Source organism: Perca flavescens, chromosome 9 (assembly GCF_004354835.1).
Source record: "Perca flavescens isolate YP-PL-M2 chromosome 9, PFLA_1.0, whole genome shotgun sequence".
Classification (NCBI taxonomy): Eukaryota; Metazoa; Chordata; class Actinopteri; order Perciformes; family Percidae; genus Perca; species Perca flavescens.
Genome location: NC_041339.1, coordinates 28,783,820 through 28,799,266, shown reverse-complemented (window position 1 = coordinate 28,799,266; position 15,447 = coordinate 28,783,820). Strand labels below are relative to the sequence as shown.

General features: G+C 38.9%; 2 protein-coding genes across 2 annotated transcripts in view; both read left to right on the top strand.

The window, feature by feature from the left end:
- The window catches only part of col24a1 (collagen type XXIV alpha 1 chain), a 117,310-nt gene extending 106,919 nt beyond the window's left edge, over positions 1 to 10,391 (top strand). The window contains exons 49-61 of the mRNA XM_028587951.1: positions 2,008 to 2,115; positions 2,255 to 2,362; positions 3,941 to 3,994; positions 4,105 to 4,167; positions 4,413 to 4,466; positions 4,747 to 4,782; positions 5,719 to 5,754; positions 6,206 to 6,232; positions 7,164 to 7,229; positions 7,819 to 7,987; positions 8,179 to 8,288; positions 8,659 to 8,901; positions 9,045 to 10,391. Of these exons, the coding sequence (XP_028443752.1) occupies positions 2,008 to 2,115; positions 2,255 to 2,362; positions 3,941 to 3,994; positions 4,105 to 4,167; positions 4,413 to 4,466; positions 4,747 to 4,782; positions 5,719 to 5,754; positions 6,206 to 6,232; positions 7,164 to 7,229; positions 7,819 to 7,987; positions 8,179 to 8,288; positions 8,659 to 8,901; positions 9,045 to 9,191 (1,221 nt within the window). The 3' untranslated portion in view covers positions 9,192 to 10,391. The remainder of the gene's footprint in view (positions 1 to 2,007; positions 2,116 to 2,254; positions 2,363 to 3,940; positions 3,995 to 4,104; positions 4,168 to 4,412; positions 4,467 to 4,746; positions 4,783 to 5,718; positions 5,755 to 6,205; positions 6,233 to 7,163; positions 7,230 to 7,818; positions 7,988 to 8,178; positions 8,289 to 8,658; positions 8,902 to 9,044) is intronic.
- Positions 10,392 to 11,320: 929 nt separating this feature from the next.
- Positions 11,321 to 15,447, top strand: part of znhit6 (zinc finger HIT-type containing 6) — a 30,760-nt gene continuing 26,633 nt past the window's right edge. Inside the window, exons 1-3 of the mRNA XM_028588460.1 lie at positions 11,321 to 11,558; positions 12,214 to 12,279; positions 15,103 to 15,209. Coding sequence (XP_028444261.1) covers positions 11,437 to 11,558; positions 12,214 to 12,279; positions 15,103 to 15,209 — 295 coding nt within the window. The 5' untranslated portion in view covers positions 11,321 to 11,436. The remainder of the gene's footprint in view (positions 11,559 to 12,213; positions 12,280 to 15,102; positions 15,210 to 15,447) is intronic.

Genomic DNA, 15,447 nt, shown 5'->3' with positions numbered 1-15,447 from the left:
ATGTGAGCTGTTTTTGGAGATAGCAGGTTTTCTTGAGCCAATAGTCTGCTTCAGTAGTCTAGAGCTCTTAGGGTGGTCTTTTACTACAAAGCACCCGGGGCTGTCTCGGCAGGAGAGGTCCGCTATTTTCAATTTCACACTACGTGCTTCCATAGTGGGAAAGATACTGCAATATGGCTTCGTTCTGCCTCTGCTGGCAGGCTGCAGAGTCCAGAATGCAGAATAATCCTCATCCTGTCTGTCCTTGTTAGTCATTATTCCCATAATGATCGTCAATTATCTTCTTACTCATTATGTTCCTCATTATCTGCTGCATATTGATTTCATTACACATTGCCAGTTGGATGCATTCCCAAAGTGAAAATTGAAGACTTTTTCCAAACATAGATTTGAATCATTTCTGCTTTATTGGACAGTGTAAAAGTGAGCAACAAGAAAGGGACTGCAAAGCAGGTGCTAGAGGCTTCTGATTTGGGTTAGCCCTTCAAGAGAAGAAGCACAAACGTGATAACATCAGGAAACTGATGTTAACTAGTTTGTTTCAAGAACCCTCGGAAACACTGACCTGATATTATAGGTAGGGCAGGGTACCAAACTCAATACTTTTTAGGCACTGACCGAATTGCCTCTAAAGTATCAAGTATTGAAAATAGCCTCTTCATTCAGTACCCAATTTCAATACCTAAGGAGTAAATCTCCTCAGCGTCAGTGAGCCAATAAGCATGCAGCATGCTTCTACCAAGATCTAATAATGTTTGTGATAGGCTGTCTACACAGCTGTTTACACGTCGTAGAGGCAGGCAGGAAAAACTTTAAAGTTACACAGAGACACATAGTAGGAGCTGAAAAATAAATTTAAAAAATTGTGCCGTAATGTGTAATGTTTTCATTTCTTTTTGTTTTATAAAATTAGTGTCAAAAAAGTATTGTTTTGGAACCGGAATCAAAGTCACGGTATCGGTACCGGTATCGAAATTTTTTTTAACGATACCCAGCCCTAATTAGTTAGCTTAGCCTAAAGGATTAAGAACACCTGACCAGTGAGTGCTGTCCAAAAAAATGTAAAAAGTAATTTCAATATGTCTGTAATGCAGAAGCTTCAGACATTTCTGGGCTTGTGTTAGATACCATATTTGTTAGGAAGTAGACGTTTTCTTGGCTCAACAGCAGCTCTGACACAAGACTGAGACAGCCAAGTGTCAGAGGGTGTGTGTGTGTGTGTGTGTGCGTGTGTGTTGGAGGGGTCAGTTTGAATTAAAATCTCTGACTGATCTCATTAAGCTGATATACAGTGGCTTTTTCTTATGCAAGAGCTTCCTAGCGCCTGCAGGTTGGGGGTACGGCCATTAAACCTGGCTCCTGACTTATCCGCTCTCCTCACAGTGATCGACGAACAGCCCTATGTGAGGTGACGACCCACTCAATCTGTTATTCTAATATCACTCGCTCCCCACTGCCTCACCACACTGCTGATGGAGCAGGTAACCGCTGTGGTCTGTGGTGTGAAAAAAGCAACTCAGTGATTACTTAAAGTTACTTAAAGAGCCCACTGTCAAAAAATATTATAACCAGGAGAGGCCAGCGGACTTCAGCACTGTGGTTTACAGCTACAGTATGAGTATTTGGATATTTTGAAATAAACTTTGAAACATTGAAAAGAATTAAAGCTGATGCTGTTTTTTTGGCCTACTGTATGTTTGACATAGCCTGCCATGGACTGTTGAAAACTTTTCCCTGTTAGTGTGTTCAAGTATGCTCCGGCATCAGAAGTTTGAGTTTAAGAGCAGACTTTAAATCCAAGAAACATCCAAATTTCATTGTCCTCGTCAACATCCATGTGTGCTTTTTAATTAACCACCATTATGAGTGAATAAATAAAAATGAATGATAAAAAAATCTTTTTTTATATTTTTCATAGTAAAAAAGTAAACAATCATATTATTTATTTGTTATTTTGTTTTTAAAATTGACAACATTTTGTTGACACCAACTTTGGTTTGCATTCAGGGTCAACAAGGCTTGGTGGGACAAGAGGGACCTGCTGGACGTCCAGGTCCCAGGGGAGAGATTGGACTTCCTGGACCACCTGGAGAAAGAGGCCCGCCTGGTCAGAAGGTAAAAACGATAATAAATATTGACCGAATTGTTTTTTTAATTGTAGCAGTATGTCTCAACAGAACAAAAAAGTCTCCGGTGAAGAAACATTTTCTTAAGTTGTACTAACGTTGTTTAAACCCGACCTTTGTGGGTTCAGGGAGAACTGGGACTGCCAGGGGACAGGGGAGCCTCGGGAATCAAAGGCATGGAGGGGGCTACAGGTGACCAGGGCAGGAAAGGTGACCAAGGACCCAAAGGACAACCAGTGAGTATTAAACAGGCATTTGTGATTTAAAGTAAAAATCCATTAAAGCTTTAGCGCGTAACTTTTTTATATTAATGAACGTCCGTTGCATTCAAGCCATTGCCAAATGAGTTGCTACAAAGCTAATTAAGACTATATCAGCTCCACACAACTCTCTCTGTATTTCTCAGTATGGCTGTGTTCAGAAGATTGTGTCGTCTGGTGACTTTCGTGCGTAGAAATTTGATAGTAGATAGATTGATAGTAGTAGATAGGAGTAGAAGATAATTACCTCTTCTGAAGAGTCTATCATGTTTTTTTAATCCTCCGTGTCCTCCTTGGCTACTAGCAACTGTGCGCGATCACGGAAGGCTTGTATCATGTGGACGCGCCAACAGTTTTGTTGTCATTACTTAGAATTCCTCATGGGGGAGTCAGAAACTACGCACTATAGCTTTAAAATAGGATTCAAGTAGATTTCCATACCCTGGAATAATTGTGTAACAATAAAAGTGTGTTAGATATTGGCACGTGTTTGAGTTACAGATCTTGCCGTATCATTCGCATATATAGTATGAACTAAAGTAAGTAAGTAAAGATTCAAGTAGAAGTTAACTATTCACACAAAAACACATTATCCCAACATTTTTGTATTGCAAGATATATGTTTGATTCACAGATTCATACCTTTTCTTTATTAATGGTTATTAAAATGTTCTGTCTTTGACACCTGAAATATATTTTTGAAATATAGAAGTCATAACTGTGTAGGCCACTATATTGCTCTTTTTAAATTGCTAACCATCCCTATGGCTTTATAAGTGTATATACATTCTTTAATACCTCTCTAAATATAGCTTCAGGGGGTTAGGTAGCCCATGTGCGTGTCTGACACTTTTCCACCCTGAGTGGTGTAACAAGGATGGAAACATTCCGCCTGGTAAGGCCACGTTACTGTATGCAAGATCCTCACCCTCCAGAGACCTGAAAAAGAGGTGCTCCACTTTGCTTATGTAAATCCTCAAAGAAGAAGAAAAAAAGGAACAACATTCAATCCCTCGCTCTCCCCTCTCTCCACTAGTTTTCTCCATTGATGCTCGTGAAACAGAGAGCAGACTCGGGCCCTTGGGTCAGATCCCTTTACACTTTTCACTGAATAGAGTTTCTCAGTCAAAGTCGCTGGCACGAAAGTGGAGCTGTCTCGAGGATGTAGATGACTGGCTGTACAAACACAACGTGTCTGCCACCCTGGACGACAGACAGCTCTCAGACAGAGAATAGGGTACAGACACCAAACCCCCCCAGTGTGTGCTTCTAGGAGGGTGTGCGAGTGTGGGCTGGGGCATCTGTATCAGATATAAAGCCTTGTGTGCGCCCCAGTTCTTTTGAAATGGACAAGGACATTATTTTAAAGCCAACATGCTGTGTTTCTACTGTGTCTGGAGTTGTAGGTACACACACACACACACACACTCTCTGTATACTCTTACTTATCATATGATGTGTTTGTCAAATGCGTACTAAATGTCAAAAATTTGTCAGTATGTAAAAGGCAAAGCTCTTTTGTTGCTATGATGTTATTGTCTTTTCTGCTTGCAGGGGGAATCTGGGGATCTGGGTATAGTTGGCTTACAGGGCTTTCCAGGGCCAATGGTAAGAGACTTAGTAGCTAACCCACATTTAAAAGAAAACATTTCCTCTAGTATATTGTCCATGTATAATGGCACACAGGGATTGACAAGACCTATTTTTCCTTCAAACAGGGGCCGAATGGTGATTTGGGATTGAGAGGCTTCCCTGGCCCGAAAGGCCCATTGGGCACTCTGGTAAGTTTCATTTAAAATGGAAACAGTAAGCACACAGCTGTGCTTTCTGTACTGCTGGAATTCTAACCCCACTAGTGAAATAATATATTAAAAGGATTACAATGATCTGAAATATGCATACAGATGTCTTCAACTCCTCTTTAGAGCACACACACTTTCTGTTGTAATCATTTAGGACACCCTGAAGTCTTGCGGGATGCATTGTAACACACCTTTCAGCAGTCTCATTGTCTCATTTGTTTCAGGGATTCACTGGACCTGTAGGCCCCGAAGGAATGATGGGCCCAATGGGAAAACCTGTAGGTTTGTGTGTGTGTGTGTGTGTGTGTGTGTGTGTGTGTGTGTGTGTGTGCATGTGTGCGTGCATGCGTGCACGATGCGTGCATAACAAGTATTGTATGACACAATCACAAGACAATGATCAGCGAATACTGTAGAACTGAGAAGGATGTTGACACAATGGAAATAATGAGAGATATTTTATAACTTTCAATAAAGTCCTAATTCAAGTGTATATAGAACACAGAGCAGGATACAATGCTGGATATGTTTTCATGTTGTTACGTATCTTTTCCACAGGGACCAAGGGGTCCGAAGGGAAGCGGTGGCGAAATGGTAAGATCTGATTCAAACCAGTAACCAAACAACGAAAGGTCTGTCAGACTGATTATGTGATAATGATTTATATTACGTATGATTACATGCTGATATACCGTGTGATTATGTCATGATTATACTGAAGAGTCAGACTTGAAAATGTCTTACTGAGAAAGCATTGCTGGGCCAGTTATAATGGCGCCAGCTAAAAGGAGATTGTGGGTGTGAAAAAAGACCTACTGTAGATGACGAAGGCTGTGTTTAAATATGCATGAAAGCTAGCTGTGGTTCAGTGGTACTTTTGTTTATATGACTGTCCTCCTCTGTAGATCGGTATGGCTGAGTCATAGTGAAAGTAGCTGTTTTCAGTGTCTCCCGGAGCTCGCTGTGGGGCCTTACAGTACTCTCAGACCCTCTTGTGTAAACAAAGTTGAGGAAATGCCTTGTCAAAATGTTAGCATGGCAAACCACAATGCAATCCCCATATTCACTTCTATATCCCTGCTCCTACTCTGTAATGTAAACTGTAGTAAGATTCTTAGTTCAGCCTCTGTAATTCCCACTGACTAACCACTGCCAAACCCACCCACACACACACACACACACACACACACACACACACACACACACACACCCTGACTGTGTACATAATGGCCCCTTCATTCTAGCCTTCTCTCAAACACTGATGATGTCAAATATGTGTATACTGTCACATATATGGACATGAACTACCTGAAACCACCTGAGTCCAGCTGCCGGGGGTAGCTACTATAGAACAGTCAAATTCCTCCTGCTATTCCTCATAGCATCACAGAGAAAAGTGATGGGAGAAACTTAATCATGATTCTGCAGTTGTTGCCTGCAGAGTCCCACGCTGCTCGATGTGATGCTGCACCACGATTATCCGATACATGTTTTTTCTCAGTAGACTGATTTTCTTTCTCACACCTTCAGGGGCCTCAAGGACCACAGGGAAGTCCAGGACCTAGCGTAAGTGTTAACCTCACTATCACATCTCAGCTTTATACTACAGTAAATGTACTCTATTAATGTAACAATACAGTTCTGTGATATGTCTAATTATGAAACATAGTGGATGAGCTTGCTTTCATTTCAGTCAGTCCGGTCAGACTTTTTTATTTGGGTCCAGAATGTATAAAAACTCTGGAAACAGGACGGTTTTGGAATAATTGGTGGCATTGCCATATGAGATTTCAAATGATTTATTATATACATTATAAAATATGATGACTAAAATACTACTATCTTTCAAATGTATTCAGTTCTCTGGTTGCACACTCAAACATCTCCCTATAAAATATGTATCTTCAGAGTCCACTGACACAGACATGGTTTACCAGAAAGTGATCTGCCCGCAACCACAATAGACTCATTTTTCACTGTGTCACTCATTTTGTCTTCTTCTTTCTCCCCACCTTAGGGACCCCCAGGTGCTCCAGGTCCAACAGTAAGTGCTTCATGTCACTCAAGTAGACAGGTAGATAGGATCAGCTAGCAGGCAGGAGCCCATTTTTGAGTTTCATGCAAAAGACATAAGGTTTGAACCATAAAGTTGCAGGGAAATTGTCCAGCTCTTAGGGTAAAATATATAAAAATAATAATAATAAATAAAATTATATATATATATATAATTTTACATTTGAATGACTAAACCCTGTATCCCCATCCTGTTGTATGTCTTTAATCTCTGGCTGGAGAATAACCCTGTTATATCTTTCTTTCTTTTTATTCCTGAAATCAAAGATTTGTGACTGCCAAGGATTCAATAGACTTTCCAAAGAAATAAAGAAAAGCAAGCAGAGCAAAGCCAAGATAAAATAGAGACAGGACAAACATGTCTTGTTTGCATATTGGCTAAACTATAGATGAGCCAATAAATCATCCATGTCAGTGATAAGACGTGCAAAAAAGAACATATTTATTCAGAAGCATTGACACTGTAGATCAATGATCAGCCTGTGATACTGATAGAAACCCTCCTTACATGTGTCATAACTTGTGGATAAAGTGTGTCTTTCTGCTATCTGAATTACCTTTACCTGCTCAAACATTTGCAAAAACCCAGAAAAACAACTACATCAGATGCCTTTTTTTGTTTACACACATGCTGAGTGGAATATGTTATTCTTCCCCCCTACTAAAGTCAGGAATTTCAGAGTTTATTGATGCAAGACTTATTTTACTGCTTTTCTCTGGTATTAAAGTGTATTCTTATTCTATTAAAGTTTTTTCCATAAACCAGATGTGTATTGAAACTGCCATGTTTTCTATAACCAATGAAAAAGCCTTTGGATTATCATCTTTTAGTTAAATAATGAACAGTGTACTGAATGTGTTATGTTTTCATTAAACTGAATATGTTGATTTTGAATCCACAGAGGCTGATATATGATGACTCAGCAGTCTACGGTCTATCTGACTCTAACGCTGCCCTCAGCACACAGGTAAGGCACTAATACTCTCAGTCAATGGACTGGGTGGATTCTTGCATGGATGGCAGATAAGTTGGCAAAAGGACAGACAATGAATAAATGGAAGTTAGTTTAAAGCTTTAGTGCGTAACTTTTTTATATTAATGAACATCCGTTACACTAAAGCCAAATGAGTTGATACAAAGCTAAGTAAGACTGTCAGCTCCACAAGACTGTCAGCTCCACAAATCTCTCTGTGTATTTCTCAGTATTGTTATGTTTAGAAAATGATGTCGTTCGGCAACTTTCACACACAGAAACTCAAGTGAAGATAATTACCTCTTCTGTTGTCCATCATGTTTTTTAAATCCTCCATGTCCTCCTTGGTTACAAGCAACTGCATGGAGGAGGGGTGGGGCGCGATTACGGAAGGCTTGCGTCACGTGGATGTGCCGACAGTTTTGTTGTCATTACTTAGAATTCCTCATGGGGGCGACAGAAACTACGCACTATAGCTTTAAAAATTGTTTCGCACTTTCTGTTGGTTTTGTAACTGTAATGAAGGCACTAATGATATATAATTTTGGAGCTTGATAGTGCTGTCTTTCCCATTCTCAACCAGAGTTTACAGAACACAGAAATGAGCCTCTCCGATCAAAATACGGAGATACAAAAGACTCTACGTTACCTGAGCAGTGTGATTGAGAGCATAAAAAAGCCTCTGGGCACAAGGGAGAACCCGGCCCGTGTCTGCAAAGATCTGCTTGACTGTCATCACAAGCTCAGAGATGGTGAGAGTCTCATCTACCTGATACTGAATGGATGGGAATGCAGAATTTTTTTAATATGAGATCTTTTTGTTACACGTTTGTAGGCATATGTAGATGTTTGCATATACATTTTTATAAAATACTTGTCTTGCTCTCCCTGACTCTCTCTCTCTCTCTCACTTTCTCTCTCTCTCTCTCTGTCCAATTTTAAGGTTGGTTCTGGATTGATCCAAACTTGGGCTGTACTTCTGATGCCTTCAAGGTCTTCTGCAATTTTACCGCAGGAGGGCAGACCTGTTTACATCCAGTAGCCTCTAATAAGGTAACATTTAAGTTTAAAAAAAATGATATATCAACATATCAATGTGCTAGATGAAATAAAGGGCTGTTTGTTTACTTTATTTAATCCTAAATAAATAGAAATAGTGGTTATGTTTTGGATGGTGGGGACAGGTATGTGCTCTGTCATTGCTGTCACTATCCATGTCAGTTAATTCTTTGAACTTTTCCACATTGTCTTGCAAACCCATAAAGGACTCATTTAGATTCACGTAGAACCTTAACCGCAACAATCCTCTGTATTGTCCTTTGCTTTCACATTGTAGGAGGTAGCTTTCCAGACATCTGAATTGTAACCATTTGTGGTTATGATGGCAGACTGATCACACTCCTGTTTCTGCTCTCTGTCACAGATGGCGTTTGGTGTGGGGAAAGTCCAAATGAAGTTTCTCCATTTGCTGAGTACTGAAGCCAGTCACAGCATCACACTCCACTGCCTAAATGATCCTCCCTATGGCACCACAGACAGCTTCAGCTTTAGCTCCACCGGATCCTTACCGCAAGAGAACACCACACTTAAGTTTCGTGGCTGGAACAAACAGATGTTTGAGAAAGACACACTACTTGAACCAAATGTGCTCCAAGATGAGTGCAAGGTAATAAGCAGGACAGAAAATTGATTCAGCAATACCTTTTCAAGCATACTCTGTAATATTTTTCAACATATTTTATTAATTTGGAACATAAATCGCTTGAATGATGTTTCTTTTTTGTCTCGCCTCCACTTATCATCTTTCAGATCCAAGATGGCAGCTGGCACCAGTCACGCTTCTTCTTCCATACTCAGGACAGTCGTCAGCTACCTATTGTAGACATGCAGGAGTTTCTCACATCACAGCCCAATAGTCAGCGCCGTATAGAAATCAGTCCAGTCTGCTTTCTCTGACACCAACATCACCGGCCTGTAACTATTTTACATGAACTACTAAAATACAAGGCTGTTACAAAAAAAATTGCTGACTACCAAGAGCGAGTGCCGGTGAGAGTGTGTTGTGTTCATTGGAAAACCGTTAATGGGACCTGTTAGCACAACAAATGTCCAATGTCCAATTGAAGGCAGAGCTGCATGGAAGAACTCAATCTCTGTGGAACACCCAGGCCAAGAAGGCCAAAGGACAACAGTGTATACCAATATTTATCAGTAATTGTATAAAGTGTGTTTTGTTGATAATTGTTAGTTAAACGGTGCTTAGGTTGGCTGTAAATGGACCTAAAACTCACACCTCCCTCTCACCTCTCACGCCCAGACCATCCTAAGCAGAGGCCTAACCCGAAGGAGTGTGCCAGGCCTCTACTTAAGAGCACTGTCTAACTAAAATGTTTTTATGAGTGCAATAGCATGTGGATAATGTGTGACTGCTATAAATATTTCATTTTCCAATCAAAGGCTAATATTTTACATTGTTTTCATGACATTTTTGTCTTCGGTCCTGCCCAGTTGGACGGATGGTGCTCTACCTCTACCTGCTCATTTGCTCTCTAGAATAGTTGCTAATGTCAAGTCTTCTTTTTTTTTGCCTTTGTTTTGTATGTACCGGTTACATCAAGATTTGTTATGTTTTTTCTAAGTACTTATGTTGATTTGGTCATTTCTAATTTATGAACCATTTTTTTGATACACTACATATTTTGTAGCGTTTCCTTCTATGTGGTAGGTTCTTCAGGGGAAACCTATCATTGGTGCTGCAAAAAAAAGAAATGAGTCATCAGTGAGTTTTTACATTTCCTGTGTATATATTGACAGCATACTGTATGTTTATTTATATTCTTTTTGTTTTTTATTCACATGACTGTATCACAGTAAATTATACTCTCAGAGAACTATTTGGTCAACCACAGCTCAGTCTAAAGAGGTATTTATGTGTAAAAGGTGTGTCTGTGTTCACACCTGTGACTGTATGTTCATCATACTGTTGTTTTCGTTTTTGCAGTGGTGGTTAGGTGGACTGGCAGCTACATTAGGCCAGAGTCAGAATACAAAGAAAACACAGTCATTATATTCTTAAGTTATGTTACCTTGAACAACTGTGCAGGTTAAAGGTGAATGCAAATGTGTAAAAAATAAATACGTTGCCAAACAAATAAAAGGAGCATTTTACCCACAAATGGTTGTGTCCTTTTTTTGAATGGTCAAAGTCATAGAATATGTTGGGAATCAAATTAGTCGTGAATGTTAACCGTAACATGACAAGGACATATATACTGTTTATACTGACAAATCTATTTTAAATTGTGGTGGCCTAAACGTTAGAAAGGCTGTTTGATACCAGGACCCTGGCAGGATAAATCTTGGAGGGAAATGTAAAAGAGTCCCACCTTCATTAACACCTATGAGGTGCATTACAGCAAAGGACATTAACCCCAACTGCTCCAGTGGAGCTGCTCAGCAGACAACAGATAAGACTGGTTGCATGGGGCAGCCTCCAGTGTGTGAGTATTAACAAGGTGTTATATAAAATAACAACAAAATAGAAAATGTAAATAGTCGAGCAGTCCAGCTCAGGTTTCCTATTCAAACTGTGACATATTATAAATGCAAGTAGCTCAGAGTTAAACTGCTGATCAAACATGATGTGTGCACAAGGGCTCTTTCTTTCTCTCTCTCTCTCTCTTTCTCTCTCTCTTTGTAAACCTGAAATGACCACCACAATAAACTCGTCCTGTACATTTAAGTGAGGAACTAGACTTGCACATGAACATATTAGGTCTTGTAGACTGTCTACTAATCATAATGATTAGAATTACAATGTGTATAGTTATACTGTCCTGGAAAGACCATTTACTTACTAAGAGGAAAACAAAAGCTCTGCATTTTCGATGATTTATTTTTATTTATTTATTTTTTGTGAATATTCCCAATAGCTACACATTTGGACATATATTCTCCACATTCTTATCAGCTCAGTGTTATTTGTGCTTTCAGTGTTTACTTTTTATTTTGAGAAAGACACACTACTTGACAGTGGAGGACGCTGTAGTTCTGATCCACTAACAACGGGAGGCGCTAATGAGCAGGTTTCCAACCGGAACTCATCTCCTCGTGGCTGAAGGCTGAAAGTTGCCACCGGCGGAAGAGGGTTTGTTTTGATACCGCCTGGTTGTGTCCAACGTGTGGCTACACTTCTCCTGTCATGTTCTCTGTAACTGTACCGTTACCAACAACAGACATACTGTCAACGTCGGAGAGCCGAATGGAAAACAGCGACCAGGAAGAAGAGCCGAAAGGGACCAAAAGAAAAATGTCTCTCTCCAAGTGAGTGTTTTGCTAGACAGGGTGTCAGAAGCAAACTGCTAACTTAACGTTAGCTAGCTAGTTAGCTAACAGGTTCACGCGTGTTTGCGCGAGCCTTTCTTTTCTTTTCTTTTTTACCTTTTTATAGACGTTATAAAGATATAAAGAGGAGTATATATTGCCAGTAACGATAGTTTAAAAAACGACATGTAGCGTTATGTGCTGACGTTAGTTATAACGTTACAACGTTAACGTTACATCTGACAACACTGCCCCCAAACTCGAAAAACTGTATTTACTTTACTCTTTCGTCATCTTTCCTTGTCTTTAACCTTTGGTATACGTGCAGTTTACTGTCCCAAATTATTTTCCAAAAACTGAGGGTTAATTACTATAAAACACCTGTTAAACAGCACAGGTGGTTTAGGTTCATAATTAAGGACATTGTTTGGGGAATTTGGGACAACTGCACGTATACCTAACCGGTAATATCTTGTTTCTATATGTCGCCTACACTTTGTAAGTGTTTTTTTTTCTGTGTTGTATTGCAGTCAAGTGAGTTGATTATTGCTTACTTATTACACTTATTGTCCCTGTTATTCCTACTATCTGTTTAAGTTTATTAAGACTGCCCACAGATTGTGTGCACCATGCTGACATATTGTCTCTCCTGCAGTTGTGGTGTGTGTGGATCAGAAGAGGCGAAGTACAGATGTCCTGCCTGTCTTGCCCATTCTTGCAGGTGAGATTATTGTACAAGTAATGAGATTATTTTACTGGCAAATAAACAGTCCCTCAACTAATCTGAAGGGTCACAAATCCTAGAATAACCCACTGAACCAATCCCTTTAAATATGTAAACTGAGGCTACCCATATCATTTATATAATGCACTTTTAACCCTACCATTAAATATTAGCATTGTCAGGTGTTCCATGAGCCTGTGCACTGTTGCTCCCTGTTTGCAAAAAGCACAGTGTAGTACATTTTAAAAGTACGCTAATAGATAAAACGTGAAGTTGTTATAAAACCTGTATTAGGAAAGAAAGACTTTGGCCAGCCCAAGGCTTCATTTAAAGCCCAATCTTTGATTCGGCTGACATGATCTTCCCCATGTGCTTACCTCCCTGTGAATCTGTAGGAATGTAACATATGACGATGGAATTGGGTACAGGAAAATAGATGTCGTATTGGCATGTGTAGTCTTTCAAAGATTATAGACAGTATGTGTTTGTATTGGATAGTAAGCAATGGATAGTGGCAGCAAAGCTTGGATACAGGGTTGGCCATTTTTTGTAAGTAAATCATAGTGAACACAGGAAACACAATTTTAAATGGCATATTCATTAAAACTTGCATGAGATCCTTGGATAATTTAGTAATTGTAAATATGATTGCAGGCAGATAAATACTTGTTTATAAATGTAAAAATTGCAGTTGGATTTGATGTTGAGTTGATTTTCCCACAATATTCTGTGATAAGATCAATATCTGTGATAAGATCAATTATTTCATGCAGCATTAAAGAAGAAGCAAGAGCAGAGAAATAGTTCTGCTTTTTCTGCTTGGGGAAAAAAAATGGTTACACTTTACTTGAAGGTATCTACATAAGAGTGACATGACACTGTCATGAATGTGTCATAAACATTACAAACACATATATAACACTTTTTTTTAGTAAGTGTCATTTGGTTTTTGTCATGACAAGTTATGGTTAGGGTTCATGTGTCATGACTGTGTCATGTGTTCATGACATTGTCATGTCACTCTTATGTAGATACCTTCAAGTAAAGTGTTACCAAAAAAAATCATTAAAAGAAATATGTAACAAATAGTTACATAAAATCTCTCCTACCTTTGCGTGCAGTAAGATAATATTTGTGTTGTACGTTTTAGTTTTTACTGACTGAACTTTACTTTGACTCATGGCTAGCAACAACATGCCGCTGGTAATGGCAATGCTCCATGGCCTATTCCTTGAATTCTGTGGATGTAGAAACATTTAAAACTTAACCTTCAAGTAGTAAATGGCATATTGAAGGTCCTACCTGAAAATTTCATTAAGGTTTATCAAAGGGCACCAGGGGATGTCCTTCCCCTTTCTCTCATGGTTGCCTGATGTTTTGGGCATCATTCAGCATTCCTTTTACATAGTTTCTAGGCAAACAGTCTTTGTCTGACCCTGGCCAAATACCTGTCTCTCAGCAAAATGGGTTTTTGGATTAAATTACAGTTTTCTGACTTTCTTTTTTTTTTTTTGAGATCTTTTAGAAAGCCGGTCACAGGCACTTTTAAATAATCATATTTGCTTCATTAATGTTTAAATTTAAAACATCTCTTTCAAAAGTTTAGGTGTGCAGTCATGGAAGAATTATTTAGGTCCTTAAGTAAAAAGGGAACAAGTTTTATTTGGACTGTTTTACTTTCTGTCACCAGCATTTGGTTTCAGTTGAACATTCTTTTGACGTTTCATCAACCATTTTGTCAAATGTTGACAGACGTCTTTTATCTTCTCTGAAAATGTGCTTGTTCAAGTGGTATGTATGTGTAGGTGATCTTTTATTATAGCTCTTTTGTTATTGTTTGTTTGTTCATTTAGTTTTTCTACGATAACTTTTCTGCTAACCAAGCTACCTTTAATGCTAGATGTCTGAGGCTAACGTGTTGCTAATCCAACATTATAAGTAGTAGTTAGGTTAACTGTTAACTAGGGCTGGGTATTGTTTTAAAAAATAAAATAAAAATGTTGATACCAATACCGTGATTTCGATACTGGTTCCTGAACAATACTCTAGATACCAATTTTATAAAACATAAAGAAATGAAAACATTACACATATGACACAGATTTTATTATTCATTGTTCAGCTCCTACTATGTGAGCCCAGTCTTTGTGCTTAACAGCCAATCACAAACTTTATTAGATCTTGGTAGAAGCATGCTGCATGCTTATTGGCTCACAGACGCTGAGGAGATTTACTCCTTAGGTATTGAAATTGGGTATTGAATGACAAGGCATTTCTTGATACTTTGGAGGCAAGTCGGTCAGTGCCTAAAGTATTTAATTTGGTACCCAGCCCTACTGTTAACTGGCTAACTGTTATGTATTTTCCTATTTTTACCTTTACTGTAATGGACTCTATTTGTATGATTACTAGCACAAATACTAATTCACCTTCCTTTGGTGCTGTGTTATCTCTGGGCTAGTAGTTGATTCAAAAATATGAATCAGGGAACATGAGCTTGTTTTCTCTGGGTCTTTCTCCTAGCACACAGATATATATTTAAGAAAAAAAAACTTGTAGAATGATGACTACCTTTTAAGATAATCTAGCCGTGTTTGTTTACCTACAGTGCTAGTTCTTTGTTGTAGTCATGGGTATGCTAATGTTTCCTATTTGTCGGTCTCAGTTCAGCAGACCAGTCTTAGTTTTCTATCTCTCTTCGTCCAGTTTTCTTTTTGCTGTCCTTTGTGCACAGTCTGCGAGCTGAAATGCAGCCAGACCAAATTCCTGTAAACAATTAGAAGCATTACCTAACAAATTCAGTTTGTGTATATTTTCCAGCTTGCTGTGTGTGAAGAAACACAAGGGAGATTTGGGATGCAGTGGAGTTAGAAATAAAACGGCCTTTGTGACCCTCTCACATTTTGATGAAATGACGCTTCTCAATGGTGAGCATCCTCCTTCCTGTGACTGCATAAAAAAAAAAAAAGTTTTAGTACTTGACTAATAAATTGTAAAGTAAATATTGACTGTTAAATTGTAAAGTAAATATTCTCGAACGATCATCACTGTCAAGTACAGTTCTGAACTAACCAGGAAGTGGGTTGTTAAGGATATTATTTTTGTCATTTTTGGCAGCGAAGTGTGTTTGTATAAGCATAAGAAAATAGCTGATACACATTTTAT